We start from the raw sequence: 19,014 nt of genomic DNA on the forward strand, positions 1-19,014 counted from the left end.
ATGTTCTACACCCAAGGATCGAAGGATTTGTTTCAAGTGTTTCAACTCACATGTCAACATTGTCATGGACCTATACTCGGCATCAATGGAACTTGTCGCTACTGTTGGTTGCTTTTTAGTCTTCCAAGACACGGGAGATAGTCCAAGAAGTACAAACCAACCAGTCAACGATCTACGAGACAAAGGACAACTCGCCCAATCCGAGTCACACCAACCTTCCAACTGAAGACTGCTATCAGACCTCAAGAGAATACCTTGACCCGGACATTTCTTCAAATATCTGACTACTCTCAAAGCTGCCTCCCAATGTTCCTCTTTGGGGCATTGCATAAACTGAGACAGAATATGCACCGAATAAGCCAAATCCGGCCTCGTGACTGCCAAGTAAATCAACCGCCTATATCGTTCAACATCTGCAAACTCCTTCCCTTCTGCGAGAGCAAGTTTATGATTTTGTTGCATCGGGAAATCTGCCGCTTTAGCACCTAGTAGCCCTGTCTCAGAGATAATATCCATAGCATACTTGCGTTGACATACATAGAAACCTTGCTTGCTATGAGCCACTTCTAGCCCCAAAAAATATTTCACGGCTCCCAAATCCTTCATTTTAAAGCATTCACGCAGATATGTTTTAAAATTCTCTAATGCAAATGTATTATTTCCTGCAATTATCATGTCATCCACATAAATCAAGACACTCAACTGCAATCCACCCTTCGAAAAAGTGAATAGAGAATAGTCGGAATATGACTGTTTAAACCCATATTGCTTCAACGCCTTGGACAATTTTTCAAACCAACACCTCGGAGCCTGTTTCAAACCATACAGAGATTTCTTCATTTTGCACACTTTTTCAGAATTATTTTTCTGAAACCCCGGTGGAACTTTCATATATATCTCTTCTTCTAAATCACCATGCAAGAAAGCATTATGCACATCCATTTGATGTACATCCCAGTTTTTAATCGTGGCAACTGCTAGAAAAATACGTACCGTTGACATTTTTGCTACAGGTGCGAACGTTTCATTATAGTCAATGCCTTCCTCCTGATGATTGCCAAGGATCACCAATCTTGCTTTCAGACGCAACAAATTGCCTGCCTCATCTCTCTTCTCGGTGTAAACCCACTTGCTTCCAAGTGCCTTCTTTCCCACCGGAAGATCTTCTAGTGTCCAAGTTCCCTGATCCTCGAGAGCCTTTATTTCTAAGGCCATAGCTTCTCTCCAGCCTTCATGTTGCATTGCTTCTTTGAAAGATCTCGGAATTTTTGCCTCTGTCACTGCAGCAATATATTTTCTGTGTTTTTCGGAAAAACGATCATAATTCACAAAATATGTTATAGGATAGGGAGTACCTGACGAGGATGATGTCGCGGGTGTAGGTGGACTTTTACTTTTCCGAATGGTGTGTGTGACGCAATCGCGCAGCTTTGTCGAAGGAATTTTTACTCTCTTTCCCCGACCCAACTCTTCTTCACCGGAAACCGCCTCACCGGAAACCACCCCTGCACCGTCCTTGTCCCCCCTGCATTGCTGCTGTTGTACACCCTCCGACACCTCATACGTACCCCTAGGGGCTGCTGCTGCAGTGTCATGTGTTGTGGCAGCTTGGGGCTGCTGATCTAGCGAGCTGCCAGCGCCTGCTGATGGTGCTGCCTGGCCAGCGCTCACTGGATTTCCAGCGCCCCGAGCAGAAGCAGCAGCGCTGCTACCCTGCGTGCTTGCTGCGGACGTTGGGTCTGGCAGCTGCTGGGTGGCTGCGTGTGGCTGCCTTGCTGCACTCGGCTGGCCAGTCACCTCCCTCACACTCATCTCATCCCCCTTATCCACCAATGCACCATTGTGCCACGCCATAAATTCATCTTCTTCATCATCATAACTAAACTCCAAGTCACCAAACATCATCGAAGTCTTCAATTGATCACTATTCTCTGTCAAACTCTCCTTAAATGGAAACACACGCTCATGGAATTTCACATCTCGTGAAACAAAATACTCACGAGATTCCAAATCAAACAGTTGCCACCCTTTCTTCCCAAAGGGGTAACCCAAGAAAACACATTTTCTACTCCGCGACGCAAATTTATCTCCTTTACTTCGTTGATTATGTGCATAACACAAACAACCAAACACTCTTATAAGCTCATATGGGGGAATTTTACCAAATAACATCTCATAAGGAGGTTTATTTTGAATCACAGAACTAGGAGTTCTATTAATCAAATAACATGCTGTCAACACACATTCACCCCAAAATTTTATAGGAAGTTTTCCTTGAAAACGCAAAGCTCGAGCCACATTAAGAATATGTTGGTGTTTCCTCTCTACTCTCCCATTTTGTTGAGGCGTTCCAACACGGGATAATTCAAAAATAATACCATTTTGAACAAAATAATCTTGAAGGTGATTGAATTCGGTACCATTATCACTTCTAACAACCTTTATATCTCTATTAAATTGTCGTTTAATCAAGGCAATAAAATTGAGAAAGGTAAATTCAACTTCAGTTTTATTTTGAATCAAATAAACCCAAACACCTCTAGAAAAATCATCGACTATTGTCAAAAACAACTTAGCACCACATGACGATGCTACCTTGTACGGACCCCACAAATCAATGTGAACTAAATCAAACAAACCGCTAGCTTTATTCTCACTATCAGGAAAACTATCTCTAGATTGTTTTGCCCGAGGGCATACATCACACACATCATTATTTTTTCTAATAGAGTTACTCACAGGTGGAAGTAACTTTAGAACTTTCTCCGACGGATGACCCATTCGTTGATGCCAAAGATCCACCACACAATCCACTGCTAGAACCTTCACATGCGGCACACCTCGGAAAAAGTAAAGTCCATCTTGTCGTTCACCCACGCCAATCACCGTCCTCGTCAACTGGTCCTGAATAACACAAATTTTGTTAGTGAATTGAATTATACATCGATTTTCATCACTAAGTTGAGTTACAGAAATTAAATTGCAATTTAAGTGGGGAACAAATAACACATTATCAAGCACCAAACCACCCTCTAGGGTGACCGAACCCAATTGATTCGCATTCATCGTTTGACCATCCGGCAAACCCACCGGACAATTTTGTATGGTCTTGATATTTCTCATGATGGACAAATCATTAGTAACATGATTAGAAGCTCCTGTATCCACAATCCATAATACGCTTGTATTACCTTCCAATCGTGACTTGGTTTTGCTCAAAATATCGATTATTTGTTGTGCTTGCTCTACCGAAACTCCCGCAAGTCCTTGAACAAGATTTGTTTGCGATGAAGAGCTACTACCGGAGTTGGTTGCACCCCCTCCTTGCACCGCATTAGCCCGTGCCGATGTAGGGGCAGCATTAGATGAGTTCCCTTGCTCCCCCACATAACCACGACCTCCTTTACCTCCACGATTGCTAGAGCCACCACGACCACAACCTCTTCCACCTTTCCGATTGTCATCCCAACCCGGCGGAAAGCCAATAATCTGATAACACCCCTTTTGTCATGACCCACACGATTGCAATGGGTACAAAATGGTCGGTCTCCATCTCCCGAATCACTCCTAGCACGGGAATCAACCTTGAATGCCATCACATTCTCCTTCGGCTTATTGTCACGACCTCGTAATCTTCCGGTATTAATTACCGTTTGATATGCACTATCCACCATGGGAAGAGGAGATTGTGCGAGTAATTGTGCTCGAATTGACTCATATGAATCATCTAAGCCAATCAAAAAATAATGCAAGTAGTCCTCTTCACGAATATCTCCTACTTGCTTCGCAATATTGCATGTGCAACCACCACAAGAACATTTAGGAACACGGCAAAATTGGACCAATTCCTTCCATATTTTAGATAATCTTCCAAAATAATCCGTCATCGTCTCGGAAGCCGCTTGTTTACAAACTCCCAAATCTTGCTTGAGTTGGCACACACGAGTCCCACTAACGACGCAATATCTTTGTTGCAAATGCCTCCATAAGTCACGCACAATATCATAGTCATCAATCGTCAATCGTAAACCATCATCCAAAGTATTATTCATCCATGATACTAGCATTGAATTCACGGCTATCCAATGCTTATATTTAGGAGAATCAGCAGCCGGTTCTTGAATGGAACCATCTACAAAGCCAAATTTCCACTTCACAATTAACGATCGGCGCACAGCCTTGGACCAATCATCATAATTCGATCCTGTCAATTTGATCGGTGTAATTACGATACCCGGATGATCACTAGAGCCAAGATGATACTCAAGATCATTCGATGGTGGTGGCGGTGGTGTTTCATCATCACCCTTCGCCATCTCTCTGCCTCACTGTATTTTGTGGAAAAAAAAAATTGATTTCGGAACCTAAGCTCTAGATACCATGGAAAATATATTATACAATCTTTCCTAATTATTATACAATCTTTCCTAATTATATATATTATACAATCTTTCCTAATTATTATCTCAACATATTATAGTGAAGTATTATATATATTTCATATTGGAAAATTCATGTACTCATATGATTATGAGATTATCATCAGCGATTTGTGAGGCTATATATTACTATCATAATGGACAGGAACACGGTGCGAAGAGTGGAAGAGTGGGACCATGGAGGGATTAAACGAGGAAGAGGGAGACCAAAGATGACTTGGTTGGAAGGAGTGAGGAAGGATATGAAGTGCATGGATTTACGTGAGGATGAAGTTTTGGATCGTAAGGGATGGAGGAGAAAGATTTATGTTGATGACTACACGGAATAATCAAATTTGGTTCATGTTAGCCGACCCCACTTTTGGGATTAAGGCTTTGATTGATTGAATGGACAGGAACACCTTAACATCGATAATTAATTATTATAACTAGGATAAAATTATAATTATAATGGACTAATTAAGGATAAAATCATAAAAGACTATCGAGATAGGAATAGCTAATTTTGTGAGGGCAGTAAAATGAAAGATTAGAATCAAATAAAGCAATATATTGAGATAGAAAGAGAAAGTAATGATTCAACGTCAAATTAAACGTCTGTGTGCAGTGGTAGCTCTATGCCATGCATCCAATACACCTCAGGTTACTAACTTCTGATTTCTGACATCACAAAAAGACAAAATAAAAGATTTGGCAGCTGTCCCTACTAACAGATAAGAATTACCCCGTACACAGCACCACCATATTAGCATGCCTCTTTAGGAGGTGAGATAATTTTTGGCCTCGTCTTCTAAATTAATTGAACAAATGTGCAAATAAAGCTCGATTATGCATAACTCGTTTATATATCCGACTTATAGAATAATTAAGCAGATCATACATAAACCTTAATAAATCGGAGTTATTGATAAAAAAAAATTGAACTCGATTGAAAGTTGAAAGTTAGGGTTCACGCATCTACATTTATAAACACAAATTTAGAGTAGTACAACTAATTTTATATACACCTCCAAATTTATACATGTTTATCATAAGACAATTAATCAAAATGATAAGAAATTACTCGTAAATGGATGAATATAATTAATTACTCCATGATAAAAGACTAACAAGAAAATTTTGGTTCTTTAAAAAAGTCACGAACCCATAGTGACATTTTAGCCAAAAAAATTGGCCCAAGCATTGTTGAACCTCACGCGTATATTTCACTTAAAACACCTTTACTAGTAGCATTTTCATTACTTTATTCAATTTTTTAACCCCCTATATATCCCTTTTAATTAAACAAGAAGTTTAACCCCCTATATATATATCCCTTTTTCTTTCCCTTATGTGAGTATTTATTTGTGTGATCTAATTCAGACATTGGTCAAATATTTTCAAATCTTTTTAAATCTCACCCAATTATCATCAATGTTTGTTAATTCTAAGTTTTTTTTAAAGGATTTTTCAATGTTTCCTTTTTATAAAATGCAAAAAACTTTTAAAAACTGATTTAAAAATAAACCTTTTTTGGTTGAGAAAATTCTCGTTTCCTATTGAAGCAATTAAAAGTTAAAATTCTAACATGCAGTACATAAGGAGCTAGGTGAAAATAATTAAGCAAAATCAAATTCCAGTCATTGTTTTACCAACTTTACTCAAGAGAAACATTCAACTTGATGATTAAAACTTTATGGCAACTTCAAAAGCTAGGCAAAATCATCCAATTTTAAAACATACTTGTCCAAATATATACATAATTAAACCATAATAGTAGTAGCAACATAATATTATAATGTTTCATGCCATAAACTTCACCAAAACTAAAATAGTAGTCATAGTTGTACAGAAATTAGGTTTAAAGCAGAGTATTAGAAGTAGTGTCCTCTAGTAAAACTTCATTACTGTTATGCTAAAAACTCAACCAAAGTCGCAGCAACCATTGCCCTTCTTCATTTAAGTGACCCGATTGGCTCCCTTTGCTAAGAAAACCTTCTTAGCCCTCAACTGTAACATAAATTTAATACACACACCATTAGAATTAATCGATTACATGAAAATAAAACAAATAATTTAATTATGAACATTAGTGATACTATTTTTGTACCTCATTGGAGTGCCCACACTTCTTCTTGCGACAGTTTGTAGCCCTCAATGGCAGACGAGCATAGCACCTGAAAAATTATCATTCAACAAATTAAATGCAATTTGCTACTTATATTGTAGTTCGTACTCGAATTAAAAGAGATTGAATTAATAAAATTATTGAGGATAGATTTGATGATTACTTGCGGCAAATCTTCTTGTCTTGATTGTACTGACGAGCCAACACCACCATACTCGGGTTGAATTTGTGGAAGTTTCCGTAGCCTCCTCCCCTCAACCTCAGCAACAAGTGAAGTGTTGATTCTACAATTTTGTTTGTTAAAAATCAACATCATTAATCATTATCAACCACAACAACAACAATACGATTATTTGTAACAGAGAATTCAGAGATTTCACAGATAAGACAGAACAACAATTTTGATGGATTGAACAAAAATTGTGTTAACAATCAGCACTGATAAAAAGAGGTAGCATTCGTAGCAACTTATTTTTTTGTAAAATAGCCAACAAAAATTTGCGATTAAATCCAGAAAACGGTGAAATTTTGGAGTTGCTTCAAAAATATCAACAACAGAAACTGGATTTCAAAACTACATAGGAAAACAGAGGATTTCAAGATTTTTTGAAGAAAAAGCCATTTACAAAAAATACAACAAACAAAACAGAGAGATACTCAACAAATACGACTATAAAAATTTATCATGAAAACAAGATTTTTTTTAAAAAAAAGGAAAATAAAACAGAGTAGAAATAAAGGCAAAGCATCAACTACAAATATGAAGTTTGAAGTTTCAGGAATATGAGAAATGGCGATATGGCATTAAAACAGAGTAAGAAGAGCAAGACAATAGTAGATGCAGAAATCATCCAAAAAATAACAAAATGAAGCATAAATAAGTACATTATCATCATTAACACCACAAAAAGCAAGGAAGAACGATATTCTGGAAAGAGAGAAAAACAGAGTAACAGAGGAGGTAAACCTTTGAGAATGTTGTAGTCAGCAATAGTACGGTCATCTTGAAGCTGCTTCCCACTGAAAATCAGGCGCTGCTGCTCTGGAATTATTCCTTCAAAAAAAAAAAAAAAACAAAAATATGCAAAGATTAAAACACACTTTTCTGCGTGAAAACTGACAATCTCAAAGAACAGAGTGAAATCAGTAGGAGTAAAAACTTCAAAAATAACAAATGAAAACTCATAATTTCAAGAAAAATATAAGTTGTGATCTCAAAAAACACTGTGAAATCAGCCAAAAAAAAAAAGTAAAAATGAGTTGAAATCAGTAATAGCTTCAAAAAAAAAAAAAAAAAAGGAGAAACCTTGTTTGAGGTGGATCTTGGACTTGAGAGTGGTAATGGAGTCGCTGGGTTCGATCTCAAGGGTGGTAGTATTACCAGTGAGTGTTTTCACAAACATCTGCATTTTTGTTCTCTCTTTTTTTGGCTTGGTTTGTTTGAAGAAACTTTGTAGTGAAATTATGGAAACTGTGAGTTTTAGAGGGAGTGATAAATGGGTTGTACTGTATTTATAGTGAAGATCCCTAGGTTTTTGCCTTTCTGGGATGAAAGGAGGGGTAATGACACGTTGACACCTGTCCAAAATTTTTTGATGAAATAAAAATTAAAATGTTGAAAATAAAATGAGGTAAAACCTCTCCCCAAGTCATTTGTTTTTGTAATTTTCCCCCCAATTTTTTATTTTTTATTTCTATAAAGTTATTTTTTTCTTTTGTAAGGGTATTGTGGTCTTTACATTAACCATAATCTCATATACTTGTAGTAAAATTATTTTTTGAAAGCAATTTTCTAAAAATGAATTATATGGTATAAACATGTTATAAAATTCAAATTGCAGGGAAAGCGGCAGTTAATTTTATTTGCTTTAATATTAGTATGTAATCTCTTTGTATCCTTTATCAAAAAAAAAAAAAAAAAAAATCATGTTATAAAATTCATGTATTTGGTGATGGGGTGGTAAAAATAGGTAAATGGACAAATGTGTTTGGAGACGAGTCCATTTGCATGCCATTTACAATGCTTGGGCTCGGCTCGGCACGGCTTGGTTGGCTATTGAGGCCATCATCTCCCGGTGCTTACAGCCCTTATCTGAGTTGATTTTGTCTAAAATATGTTCTTTCAACCTGAATGGGAAATCAGACTCGATACATGTGCTGGAAGTCCTATAAATGCTGCTTTATTATGTATGTATATGTATATATGTACAAGTAAAACAGTAGCACCTCATTTTATATACACAATAATAACCTATCAATATTCAAAAAAAAAAAAAAAATGTAGTCAGAGAAGTCTACTACACTCCAATACTAAGATCAATCAGAGTGAAGCAGTCAACAGATAGAATTTGTGACAATTCTCTGACTCTCTCATTTTATAAAAGGGCTGCTCATCCTGCTGTCCATGGATCCATAGCTGTTATAAGGATAACCACTATCTCTTGTTACATCGAAGCTGGCAGAGGTGGTAGATGATTCAACATCGTAGTACATATTACTTGCTTCAATTATACTCTCGATCTCTTTCACCACTTCATTCATTGAAGGTCGCTCATCTCCTGTGTCTTGAAGACACTTCATAGCCAGATTCACAAATTCATCTGTGTCAATCAGAATGTCTGAACGAAGGGCAGGGTCCACAAGGTTGTATACGCTCCCCGTTTCCTTCAATGAATCCCTTACTACTCTCACAATGTATGTGTGTTTCTCCAGTGGCAACTTTCCAGTAACCAGCTCCAGCATCACCACTCCAAAACTATAGACATCACTCTTCTCAGTTAATATTTGAGTCATATAGTATTCAGGATCCAAATAACCCTGCATGACATTATATCAAATGATCAAAACCACTGGTGAAACATATACATGATTGTAATTTTCACTCCTAACCCATCTTTCCTCTCTCGTCCATCTCATATTATATAACAAAGATAATTGCATAGGCATCAAGGACTAACCAATGTTCCTTTAACTTGGGTGGCCACCTGACCCTTATCATCACTGAAAGGTATGGACAGACCAAAATCTGCCACTTTTGCATTCAAGTGATCAGTCAGCAATATATTGTCTGATTTAATGTCCCTGTGTATGATGGGTGGGTCAGCAAGCTCATGCAAGTATGCCAGACCTCTAGCTGCACCAAGGGCAATATTTAGCCTCCGTGTCCAAACCAATCGAACTCCAGATTTCCCTGCAATTGGATCACAGGATTTTAAAGCTTCACCCAGGATAATATAAAGGCATGCATCACTGTCTTATAAGAGTACTCAGAAATCAGAATGACTGTTTATAACATTCGAAGGCTAACAATCTATAAGTAAGTGATTGAGTACTAAATTGGTTGGGATAGAGGTTCATACTTCATATATGTAACGAAAATATACTTTTGTTGTTTAATTTAGGATTAGCATTATACACAGTCATACACAACCACTTGCAGTTTATCTGTCTTAGGTGAAGTGAAATTGTACCTGAAAGAGCTGCCCTCAGGCTCCCATTCGGAACATATTCATAAATCAGCATCTGTTCACCCTTATCATAACAGAAGCCAGCTAGATTGACAACATTCTTGTGGTGAACCCTTGATAAGAGTTCAATCTCGGTTTTGAACTCCAATGCCCCCTGCATTGATCCCTTCTGAGCTCTTTTGATCGCTACTACTTCTCCAGTGATGAGTTTCCCCTTGTAAACCTGCCCAAAGTCAAATATCAATTATTCTATCTAGAAAGTTTCAAATTGATACATATCAACAAAATAAAGGAAAAATGCTTGATCAAGAAAATGTAGAAACCTCTTCCCAAAAGAACAAAATTATTGAATCATTTGAGATTCTACTGGCATTATGCCAATAAGTAGTACTAGAGTACTTGCAGGTAGCAAGATGTTCAAGGTTCTATTTCCTATGCTTTGGGTTGTATCCTTAATCCATAGAGGAGTAGAAGTTCTCAGATTGCTGAGTATTAATTGATGCGGTCTAACAAATTTATATGTCCATTATAAAGTATCCCATTTAATTTTTTTAAATATGTTGTAAGACTTCATTAGTTCAGATCTTATGCCTAAGATTTCACAATTACAATGCAAAAGGAGATACAACAAGATATGAACTCTTGAAGCCGTGTGAAAAGACTATATTCTTCCTTTTGAGATAGTATTGTAGGTTCGATAATTGTTACAGGAAATTTATGAACTCCTAATAGATAGACATTCTCAATGCTGTGAAGAAAAAACCTAATGCACCAGTATAACACAAAGACATAGTCATTCTCATCACGAGCTATGCCAGTCCATATGAGGGTTTTCTAAAATAGATGAAGGTGACAATTCTCAAGACAGCCAAAAATTAAAAGAAATGGGAGATGGCGAAACTCACCTTCCCGTAACCCCCAACTCCAATCTCACTTTCAGAAGAAAAATCACTGGTGCATTGTCTAACATCTTCAAATGAGAACCATCTAGCTCCCTTCACTTGAGGAATGTTACCTTTCTTCCAGGATACTGCGTTTACATAAAGAAGCAAGATTTATTAATTCAAACACATGAATGCAAAAAAAAAGACACAGGGATTAACTTGACAGCTAAACATTGATGGCTAATCTTACAGAAAGGATTGTTCAATTTAGCAGCTCTCTGGGCTATTTTCATTTGGCGATAGGCATAAACTCCAGCAGCAATTGTTAGCACCAAAAGCACAAAGCCACCAACTGTTACTCCTATAATAAGAGCAGTGTTCTTGGTTCGTCCTGCAGAATTTTTGTTTGAGCAAAGAAACTAAAATTCTAAAAGAATATCCTACAAAAAATAAAAAATAAAATTACCTGGAAAGGTATACGCCTTATCAATATAGTAATATGGTCCATATGGCGAATCAAAAACATGATTATTGAGGACATTCCCAACTAAAGAAATTCCTGTTCGATTGAAGTATTTTTCACCAGGAGGAAAGAATGATATATTCAATACAAGGTACCCATTTGTATCTATCATTGAGCTCACTAAACACACTCTATCTATTGAAACTTGGGGTGAAAGAAGAGGTTGCAAAGTGTCATTTAGAAAGTCATAGTAGCGCATGTTAGCCAGATCAGAAAAGTTAAATGATCTGAATACCAGGTTACCAAGGTAAGGACGTTTGCAATCAGATGGAAGTATTGGGTCTGAAAAACAAGTTGGAGGGGCACATTTAAGTAGTGGTATAAAGTTTAAATATTTTGAAGGCTGAACAGTAGTGCAGTTTCCTTCAGCTTCTGGCCTCAGACAAAAAGGATTTTCATCAAGCCTGGAGAAATTGTACAATGTTCAATTAAATCTTAGGACAAAAAAGATACGAGTAGTACTCTGTAATGTTTATCATGTAACAAATTATCAGAATTCTAAGGTAAAAGGGAACCATATAAGGATGGAAGGAGTAGAGATAAAATGCATACAGAATGCTCTTGTTGTACACTCCAGAACTAAAGCCATCAATGGAATTATTCCGCAAATCCAAAAGGCGGAGATTCATGCTCACATTAGCTGGAATTTCTATAGTGCCATTTAGCTGGTTGTTATTTAGCACCCTATGGTCCAATATGAAAGTTCATAAGCCAGATTAATTTAAGAGCACAATAAAACAAAGTACTTTAAGAAAAAGAGAAAATCCAAAAGAAGAAAGAAAAGGAAAGGGAAAGGGAAATCGTACACAGTCTGTATTTGAGGTAAGCTGAACAGTGTTGTTGATATATTCCCTTCAAGACTAGTGTTTGCCATCACTCTGCAAATTCATAGCCGATAGATTAGCAACGCAGGGAAAACTGACAATTTGCCAACGAAAATGTAGATGTCTTGCCAATTATTTTACTGATCTTGCATCCATGGTCACAACATCCTCGATTCCTTGAAGATACCATCAATGATGCAGGAAGAAACAAGGGTCCACCAATCAATACTCAAGATCAGAGTGAATTCTTTATATTGCAAAATCTAGAAAAGAAATGTGATCACCCAATCATATGGTTGATTGATTTAATTGGGCAAAGACTTATACGATAATGATCACCCAATCATATGGTCATTCCTTATGTATCCTTAACATCAAAATGATCCCAATATCTCTACTAAAGTTTTACCTTCTAATGGTAGGGAAGAGGGGGAATGACTATACGGTATAATCCCTTTTGGTTGATGTTGCCGACCCCACTTATGGGATTAAGGCTTTGATTGACTGATTGAATGGTACGGAAGTGGGGGTCAGATGAAACTTAGAAGTTAGTACTACCCAATTAAGATACAAGTATGAGTTTTGTGTTTTCAGCATTTATAAAACCTACTTACACCCATTATTACTACCCGTGTAAACATATCTTGCTAATTAATGTGTTTTATCATTGTTTCCACTTGGTTAACTAATAATTATACTACCTTTGTTTCTTATCATGTGCAACAAAGGGGTATTATTTGTGAGACATAAAATATTATTTTGCTGCACATAATAAGAAAAGGAGGTAGTATTACACATTTACAATTAATTTCAGATCATTCATAAGAAATCAAAGTACAGAAAAAAGAAAAAGGTAGAAAAACTCACAAAGTAGTTAAATTTGGTAACTCCTCAACCCACTGAGGAACAGACGTTGCATCGAAATTATTATTACTCAAGTCTCTGCAAATCATAAGGGGCAATCAACTAAAATTCACAAATTCTAGCGGATAGCTTCAGAAAATATAATTTGTAATAAGCTATATCTTGATGATGATGCTAAGAACAATATGTCAAGCTACCAAAAGTTCAGATATTGCTACTACTCACACAAATGTAAGGAGAGTCATTCTTGTTAGGTCAGGGATTGACCCACTCAAATTGTTGTTTGCCAGGTAGCTGTAATACAGTACCAACAACCAAAGAAAAAAAGGACATAATCAATATGCATTTGAACTCGTAAATCATGACGTAAAGAGAGTAAAAAAAAAAAAATCTCGAACTACTTACAGCTCACTCACGTTAGTGAGCATGCTCAAATTTTGGGGTACAGAACCACTCAAGGAGTTCCTGTCCAAACGACTGCAAAGCAGAGAAAAGTTAGTTACCCTGAAATGGTGTTAATTCTTTCCAGTAAACTACACTAAAAAATATCTAATATGTACTCACATTACAGTTAAATTCTGTACAAGCCCCATTGTTTCTGGAATACTTCCATTGAGCTGGTTTTCATTCAAAATGCTGTTCAAGTCATTAAGATGGTCAATAAATTTGAAGTGTGAGAGCAAGAAGTTGAAAAGGTTTTCTCCATAAATCTATGATTAAGCAAATTATTGACTTTATTAAGGCTACCAGTTCACTATGGAATAAATGCCAGCTTCTCTGTAATATTGTAATTTCATAAGGACATCTATTCATTAACTCATTAGTAATGGGTAAATCATGTGGAGTTGCTATTTGGAAATACTATTCCACATTCTTTACAAGCTTAGCCTTGTCTGCATAGACTGAAATCAGGGACTTGAATCACTGGTGTAACAGATTGGAATTTGAGATAAAAGAACTGAGAGCAGAAAAGGGCAATAATAAGATTGATCACAAAAATCTGATGCAATCTTCAAGCATTCAAAAGTCTTGATACACACCCAAAATACATACTAATTTGCTCCATGATTTATCTTGATCTACTCTCCTCTTTAGAAATATAAGTCTGACTTCCTTTCCCTCTCTCACCTCTAACTAATCCTCAGCTTCCTCCACAAGCCATTCCCAACAGTACTCTTTGCTTTAGCTGTATCATGCCAACTTTCACATTCCATTTTGGAGTGCCCCATAGTGCTCTCTTCAGTTTTTCAGTAATCCTTTTGCTCTCAATATTGTTATACAAATCCTTTGCAGTATAGAACAAAGTGCTTCTAAACAAGTTATTATACAAGAAAAATCTACTTGTGGAAGAGGTCCCTGAATGCACATATTGCATTTAGTGATATAGTTAAATTCAGATATCAATTTCAGAACTTACACATGTATCAGAGACATTCCTGAGCTGAAAAGTTCACGTGGAATTTCACCTGATAACTTATTTCGTCCAAGATGACTGCACAGAGAACATATAGTTATTGCTGTACGGAAAGAGAGAAAATTGGTAAGAAGTAGACTCTGCTGCAAAGAAAGCATACAAGTGCTTGGCCTTAAGCAGCTTATCGAGGCCACTTGTAGTCATGTTGGAAACTGGTAATGTTCCATCAAGCTGGTTTTCACTAAGATCAAGCCAGACAAGATTTGTGAGGTTACCAATGGAACGTGGTATGTTTCCACTGAAGTGATTCATATTCAGAAATCTGTGAAGGTTTCACATAACAAGGGTTAGATAGGAGATAAAGTAGGGTTGCTCATAGTAAGCTAGTCAATCATTTTTACAATGGGATATATAGGAAGATTGGGAAAAAACAAAATCAGAAAGGAGGAGGGGGGGGGGGGGGGGGGTGTGTAGACACTTACAAATGAGTCAGTTTCTGAAGAGTTACTATAGACTCTGGAATCGGGCCAGAAAAATTACAGCCCACAAGTACACTGCAATAAAAGAAGGCAATGAAACAAATCATAATTTTTTCTAATTTTTGAAAAAAAAAAAAAAAAAAAAGGTCAGACATTATAATGAAGAAAAAAAGTATCCTTACAGGTGTACTAAATTTTTCAGATTCCCAATATTTGACGGAAGAGGGCCTGTCAGACCTCTGTTGTTTGATAGATCCCTATATAAGAACGATTTATCATTTAGTAAAGAGATCAGTTTTGAGAAGTTAAAACTCTTGAAGGGTGATGAAGAATAAGACCAGAAAGAAAGGGATGCTAACGTAACATGATAGAGTTCATAGCCAAATATGTGGAAGGGAATTTAAAACTTTGATGCACACCGCACACTGGGACTGAGAGGCAAAAGTGAGAAAATAGCCATGCATGCATTCCTGAGGCCAATTTCTAAATAATATTGCCTCATCTAGATAGGCAGTGAAAATACAGAAATAAAATCAGAATAACCCACATCAGCAGTAAAATGAAATAACCTAAAAGCTACTGGTCTTCAGTTGCATATACAACAATGATCTTTGATAATTATCTTTTAACTTGTTTTAAAATAGCTAACAGAGAATACCTAAACCCAGTTTTCCAATCAAAATTACCAACATTTCACCATTTGTTACAAAACTGCCTGAAGTAATCTTTCAAAGAAAATCACTAATTATATTACGTCAACCATTACTCAATTTAGCTGCAAGACAAAATAATAAGTCTAGTTGTTTTAGCAACATAAGATTCATACAACTTACAAAGTCCGTAGTTCAGATAATGACAAGATATCTTCAGGAAAAGGACCTGCTAAATTTATGCCTGATAGTTTACTGCAATGTCAAACAAATTGGGTTAGTAGGTAAATGGGCCATATTTATCAAGAAACATACTTATAACAACTGATTCACAGATTATAAGTCAAGAGCAATACTCACATGCTAATCACACGTGAATCATTACAGTAAATGCCCTCCCATTTCCGACCACATGGATCCCCTTTGCCCCAATTGGGTGGTGTGTTTTGCCATTGGTTCTTGATAGATCTCAAAGCATCCACTGCATAAGATATCGAATAAGTATCTATATAGAATTATAAACACAATAAGAAAGATGATAGCATAAACCATGTAAAAGAAACTTTAAAAAAAATTGCTGAGAAGATATCTCATGCAATGCAACAATCAAAAGTGTCTCTTCATATACCAATTCAATGTAAGCTGAGGCGGTCCAGTATGAAATACAAGTGTCACAGAGTAACTTCAGGTTCTAATTTAAGAAACAACAAACATAGGAAAGCCATTTAAGGGAATGGATGTGTATCTAGCCATTTAAGAACCTCTTAAGCATAGTAAAGTGTAGAGTTAAGCTGACCTTTAGGAATGCTGTCGTAGATTTATTACTTCATATTCTATTAGCTAGAATTTGTAATTTTAAGAGCTGCTAACAATTTTCAACTCAACTCTGCAAACTTTTCCAAATAATCTAGCAATAAATTGACTAGGATTTCTGCTATATGACGGTTTCAATAAGAGGATCCAAAGCTACTACACAATTTGGTTCATATTCAGCCTATTAGTAGCACTGACCAAGAAAGAAAGTTGAAAGGCTTCATAACCCAAGCAAGACCATCTATATCAGGCTGTGGGAGTAAATAGTTCCACAAACATGATCATTATAAAACACAGCTCCTGAAAGCAAAGGCAATCATGACAACTATAGATGCATTAACCGAGCATGAAACTACACAAGGTGAAGCATGCTTTGAAGTACACCCTCCTTCCAACTAACCCACTCAGCAACCTTAATAATGAGCAACTTGAACCCCTAACTCTCCAAGCATGAAAATTATCAAAAAAGCCGAAACTCCAGGAACAAAATCACAACAATTACAGCTTATCATAATGGAGAGACACCAGTCATTGGTTCTCAATACCATATAAAGAGCAAGCAAAAGGTGCAAAATCACAGGTTTGCAATCAAAACTTACAGTCACCAGGATCTGTTTTTGCTATTACAACACAACAGCATGACAATAAGAGCAGCAAATACACCAATATGCCTGAATTCATAGCTCCAGGTTGCCTATTTGTCTCCACTTTCTCCTCTCAACAATCAACATACACAACAAATTTCTCTTGCCAATTAGTAATTTAAAAGGCGCTCAAAATAAACAGTAAAAAAGAAGAAGGCAAACTAATGATAATTCTTTCTTTATTTATTAGTAATGTACTTATTAATTATTATCCAATGCCAACCACCCTAAAGAAATTACAGAAAGGAACATCAAAAAAAGAAAAGAACTGACTTTGTCAAAGTCAAAACTCAAAACCCATATCCAGAATTGTTCAATACCAAATGGGTTTTACTCAGATTATAAAAAACTATAAAGGTGATGTAATCTTTGATAAATCAATAAACATGGTCAAATTATTTCAGATATTCTATTTATTTTAAATTAATTTATGGTAATGACGACGGGACAATTTGACAACTATCAACTCAAGTTAACATTAAGATGAAAACATGGAAAGTGGGTAAATCGTGGGTTGAAATTGTAGAAACATACCTGAAAATCTGAAGCACGAGAAAAGGGAAGAAGATGAAGAAAGACATTATGTCAGCTGCCTTGAGCCCCTTGACTCTTTCTCGTAACGAAGAAAAATCCTTTCGTACAATTATAAAATTAAGGCTTGAAGGCAGCTTTTAAGGCACGTAGATGAGGGAGGACGAGTGGAAGACCCAATTTATGAAGCCCCGTCTATAACATGGATCAAATGATAAATCAACAATTTTATCCACCCGTCGTTACGAGGTTAAACAAATTGACCTAGGTGCAATGAAAAATATTAATTTATTTATGAAATTGTCACAAATATTTTTAAGTATGTGATCAACTTGCATTTTCTCTATAAAATGTCATTATAGTATATAAATTAGTATGACAATATGTAATTGTACGGAATACACAATCATAGAAAAAAATAATTTTCAAATTAAGGATGACATAAGACTATAAGAGTTGATTATCACCCCTCACCATTGTAAATGATAAAATAATAAATTGGTAGAAAGGTTATACAAGAAGTTGCCAAATTAACAAGTATGTATTTTAAAAAAAAAATAATAAAAAAAAAATTAACAAGTATGTATGTTGCCATGTTGGTTAATGGTTTTAGTTTTACACTTTTACAAGTTGGTATACGAAACTTACAATCAAACCTCATTAATAGGGTTCTATAATATTCTATCTGATTGGAAATGAAAAAAGGTTAGCAAATGGCAATTCGTATATAAATCAACAACTTTTTATATAAATCTAAGCTTCCATAATTACTATATATTTTTTTTACTAAAATGTCGTACATATTGCTAATTCGGACTCCCTCAAATCTCAAATGTGAATTATGTCACTGTTTAAAGCCTTAAAAAGTATTAAATAAAAAAATATTAAAATAAAAAAAAAACATTATTGTCGAATTCGGAATTCCCAATATCATCAATCGAACGCCAATGTTAGAGGTGTCAATTCGGATCAGATCTAATGTGGTTGAATTGAGTCATACTCGTACCAAACTGTTGTGTCCCCACGAGTTTAAGGGCCAGTTCTCATGAGATTAATTTCAGTTCAATTCAGTTTATGTCCAATGATATTGCTAATGATATAAAACCAAATTTCATACTTTTAAGCTTATATTACAACAACGACAATAATAATAATAATAATAATAATAATAATAATAATTATAATAATAATAACTTTGCATAGGTTGTATAACTTTGTATGATTTTGAGATATAATAATAATAATAATAAAATAATAAAAATAATATTGATGACTATTATACGGTTATACCACATTTCACTTAATGACTATCATACCATATTTCATTATTTGACGAGCTAGGAGTAAAAATAGGATCAAGTTAGTTTTTAAATAA

General features: G+C 35.8%; 2 protein-coding genes across 2 annotated transcripts; both read right to left on the reverse strand.

The window, feature by feature from the left end:
- Positions 1–6,377: 6,377 nt before the first annotated feature.
- On the reverse strand, positions 6,378–7,955 carry LOC145590712 (ubiquitin-ribosomal protein eL40z fusion protein-like). Its single transcript, XM_081647115.1, has 5 exons — positions 7,853–7,955; positions 7,514–7,600; positions 6,710–6,830; positions 6,529–6,595; positions 6,378–6,428 (listed from the first exon to the last, which is right to left on the reverse strand). Exons 1-5 carry the CDS (start codon positions 7,953–7,955, stop codon positions 6,378–6,380), a joined length of 429 nt encoding a protein of 142 aa, XP_081503241.1.
- Positions 7,956–8,709: 754 nt separating this feature from the next.
- On the reverse strand, positions 8,710–17,145 carry LOC145592705 (leucine-rich repeat receptor protein kinase HPCA1-like). The gene is made up of 19 exons (XM_081649216.1): positions 17,064–17,145; positions 16,012–16,132; positions 15,835–15,906; positions 15,184–15,258; positions 15,005–15,076; positions 14,683–14,844; positions 14,526–14,600; positions 13,673–13,744; positions 13,514–13,585; positions 13,334–13,402; positions 13,112–13,186; positions 12,227–12,298; positions 11,973–12,104; positions 11,364–11,824; positions 11,148–11,288; positions 10,919–11,043; positions 10,017–10,236; positions 9,504–9,736; positions 8,710–9,363 (listed from the first exon to the last, which is right to left on the reverse strand). Exons 1-19 carry the CDS (start codon positions 17,143–17,145, stop codon positions 8,917–8,919), a joined length of 2,778 nt encoding a protein of 925 aa, XP_081505342.1. The 3' UTR covers positions 8,710–8,916.
- Positions 17,146–19,014: the final 1,869 nt, after the last annotated feature.

The sequence above is a fragment of the Chenopodium album genome, chromosome 18 (genome assembly GCF_948465745.1).
Source record: "Chenopodium album chromosome 18, dcCheAlbu1.1, whole genome shotgun sequence".
Lineage (NCBI taxonomy): Eukaryota > Viridiplantae > Streptophyta > Magnoliopsida > Caryophyllales > Amaranthaceae > Chenopodium > Chenopodium album.

Excerpts from the sequence above, each read along its gene's own strand:
- LOC145590712 (XM_081647115.1), bottom strand. The coding sequence starts at position 7,955 with ATGCAGATGTTTGTGAAAACACTCACTGGTAATACTACCACCCTTGAG. Across the intron at positions 7,601-7,852 it reads CAAGATCCACCTCAAACAAG|GAATAATTCCAGAGCAGCAG; the intron begins GTTTCTCCTTTT and ends TTTTTTTTGAAG. Across the intron at positions 6,831-7,513 it reads TGACTACAACATTCTCAAAG|AATCAACACTTCACTTGTTG; the intron begins GTTTACCTCCTC and ends ACAAAATTGTAG.
- LOC145592705 (XM_081649216.1), bottom strand. The coding sequence starts at position 17,145 with ATGAATTCAGGCATATTGGTGTATTTGCTGCTCTTATTGTCATGCTGT. Across the intron at positions 15,259-15,834 it reads TTATCTGAACTACGGACTTT|GGATCTATCAAACAACAGAG; the intron begins GTAAGTTGTATG and ends GTTCTTATATAG. Across the intron at positions 13,745-14,525 it reads GGAATGTCTCTGATACATGT|CATTTTGAATGAAAACCAGC; the intron begins GTAAGTTCTGAA and ends TGACTTGAACAG.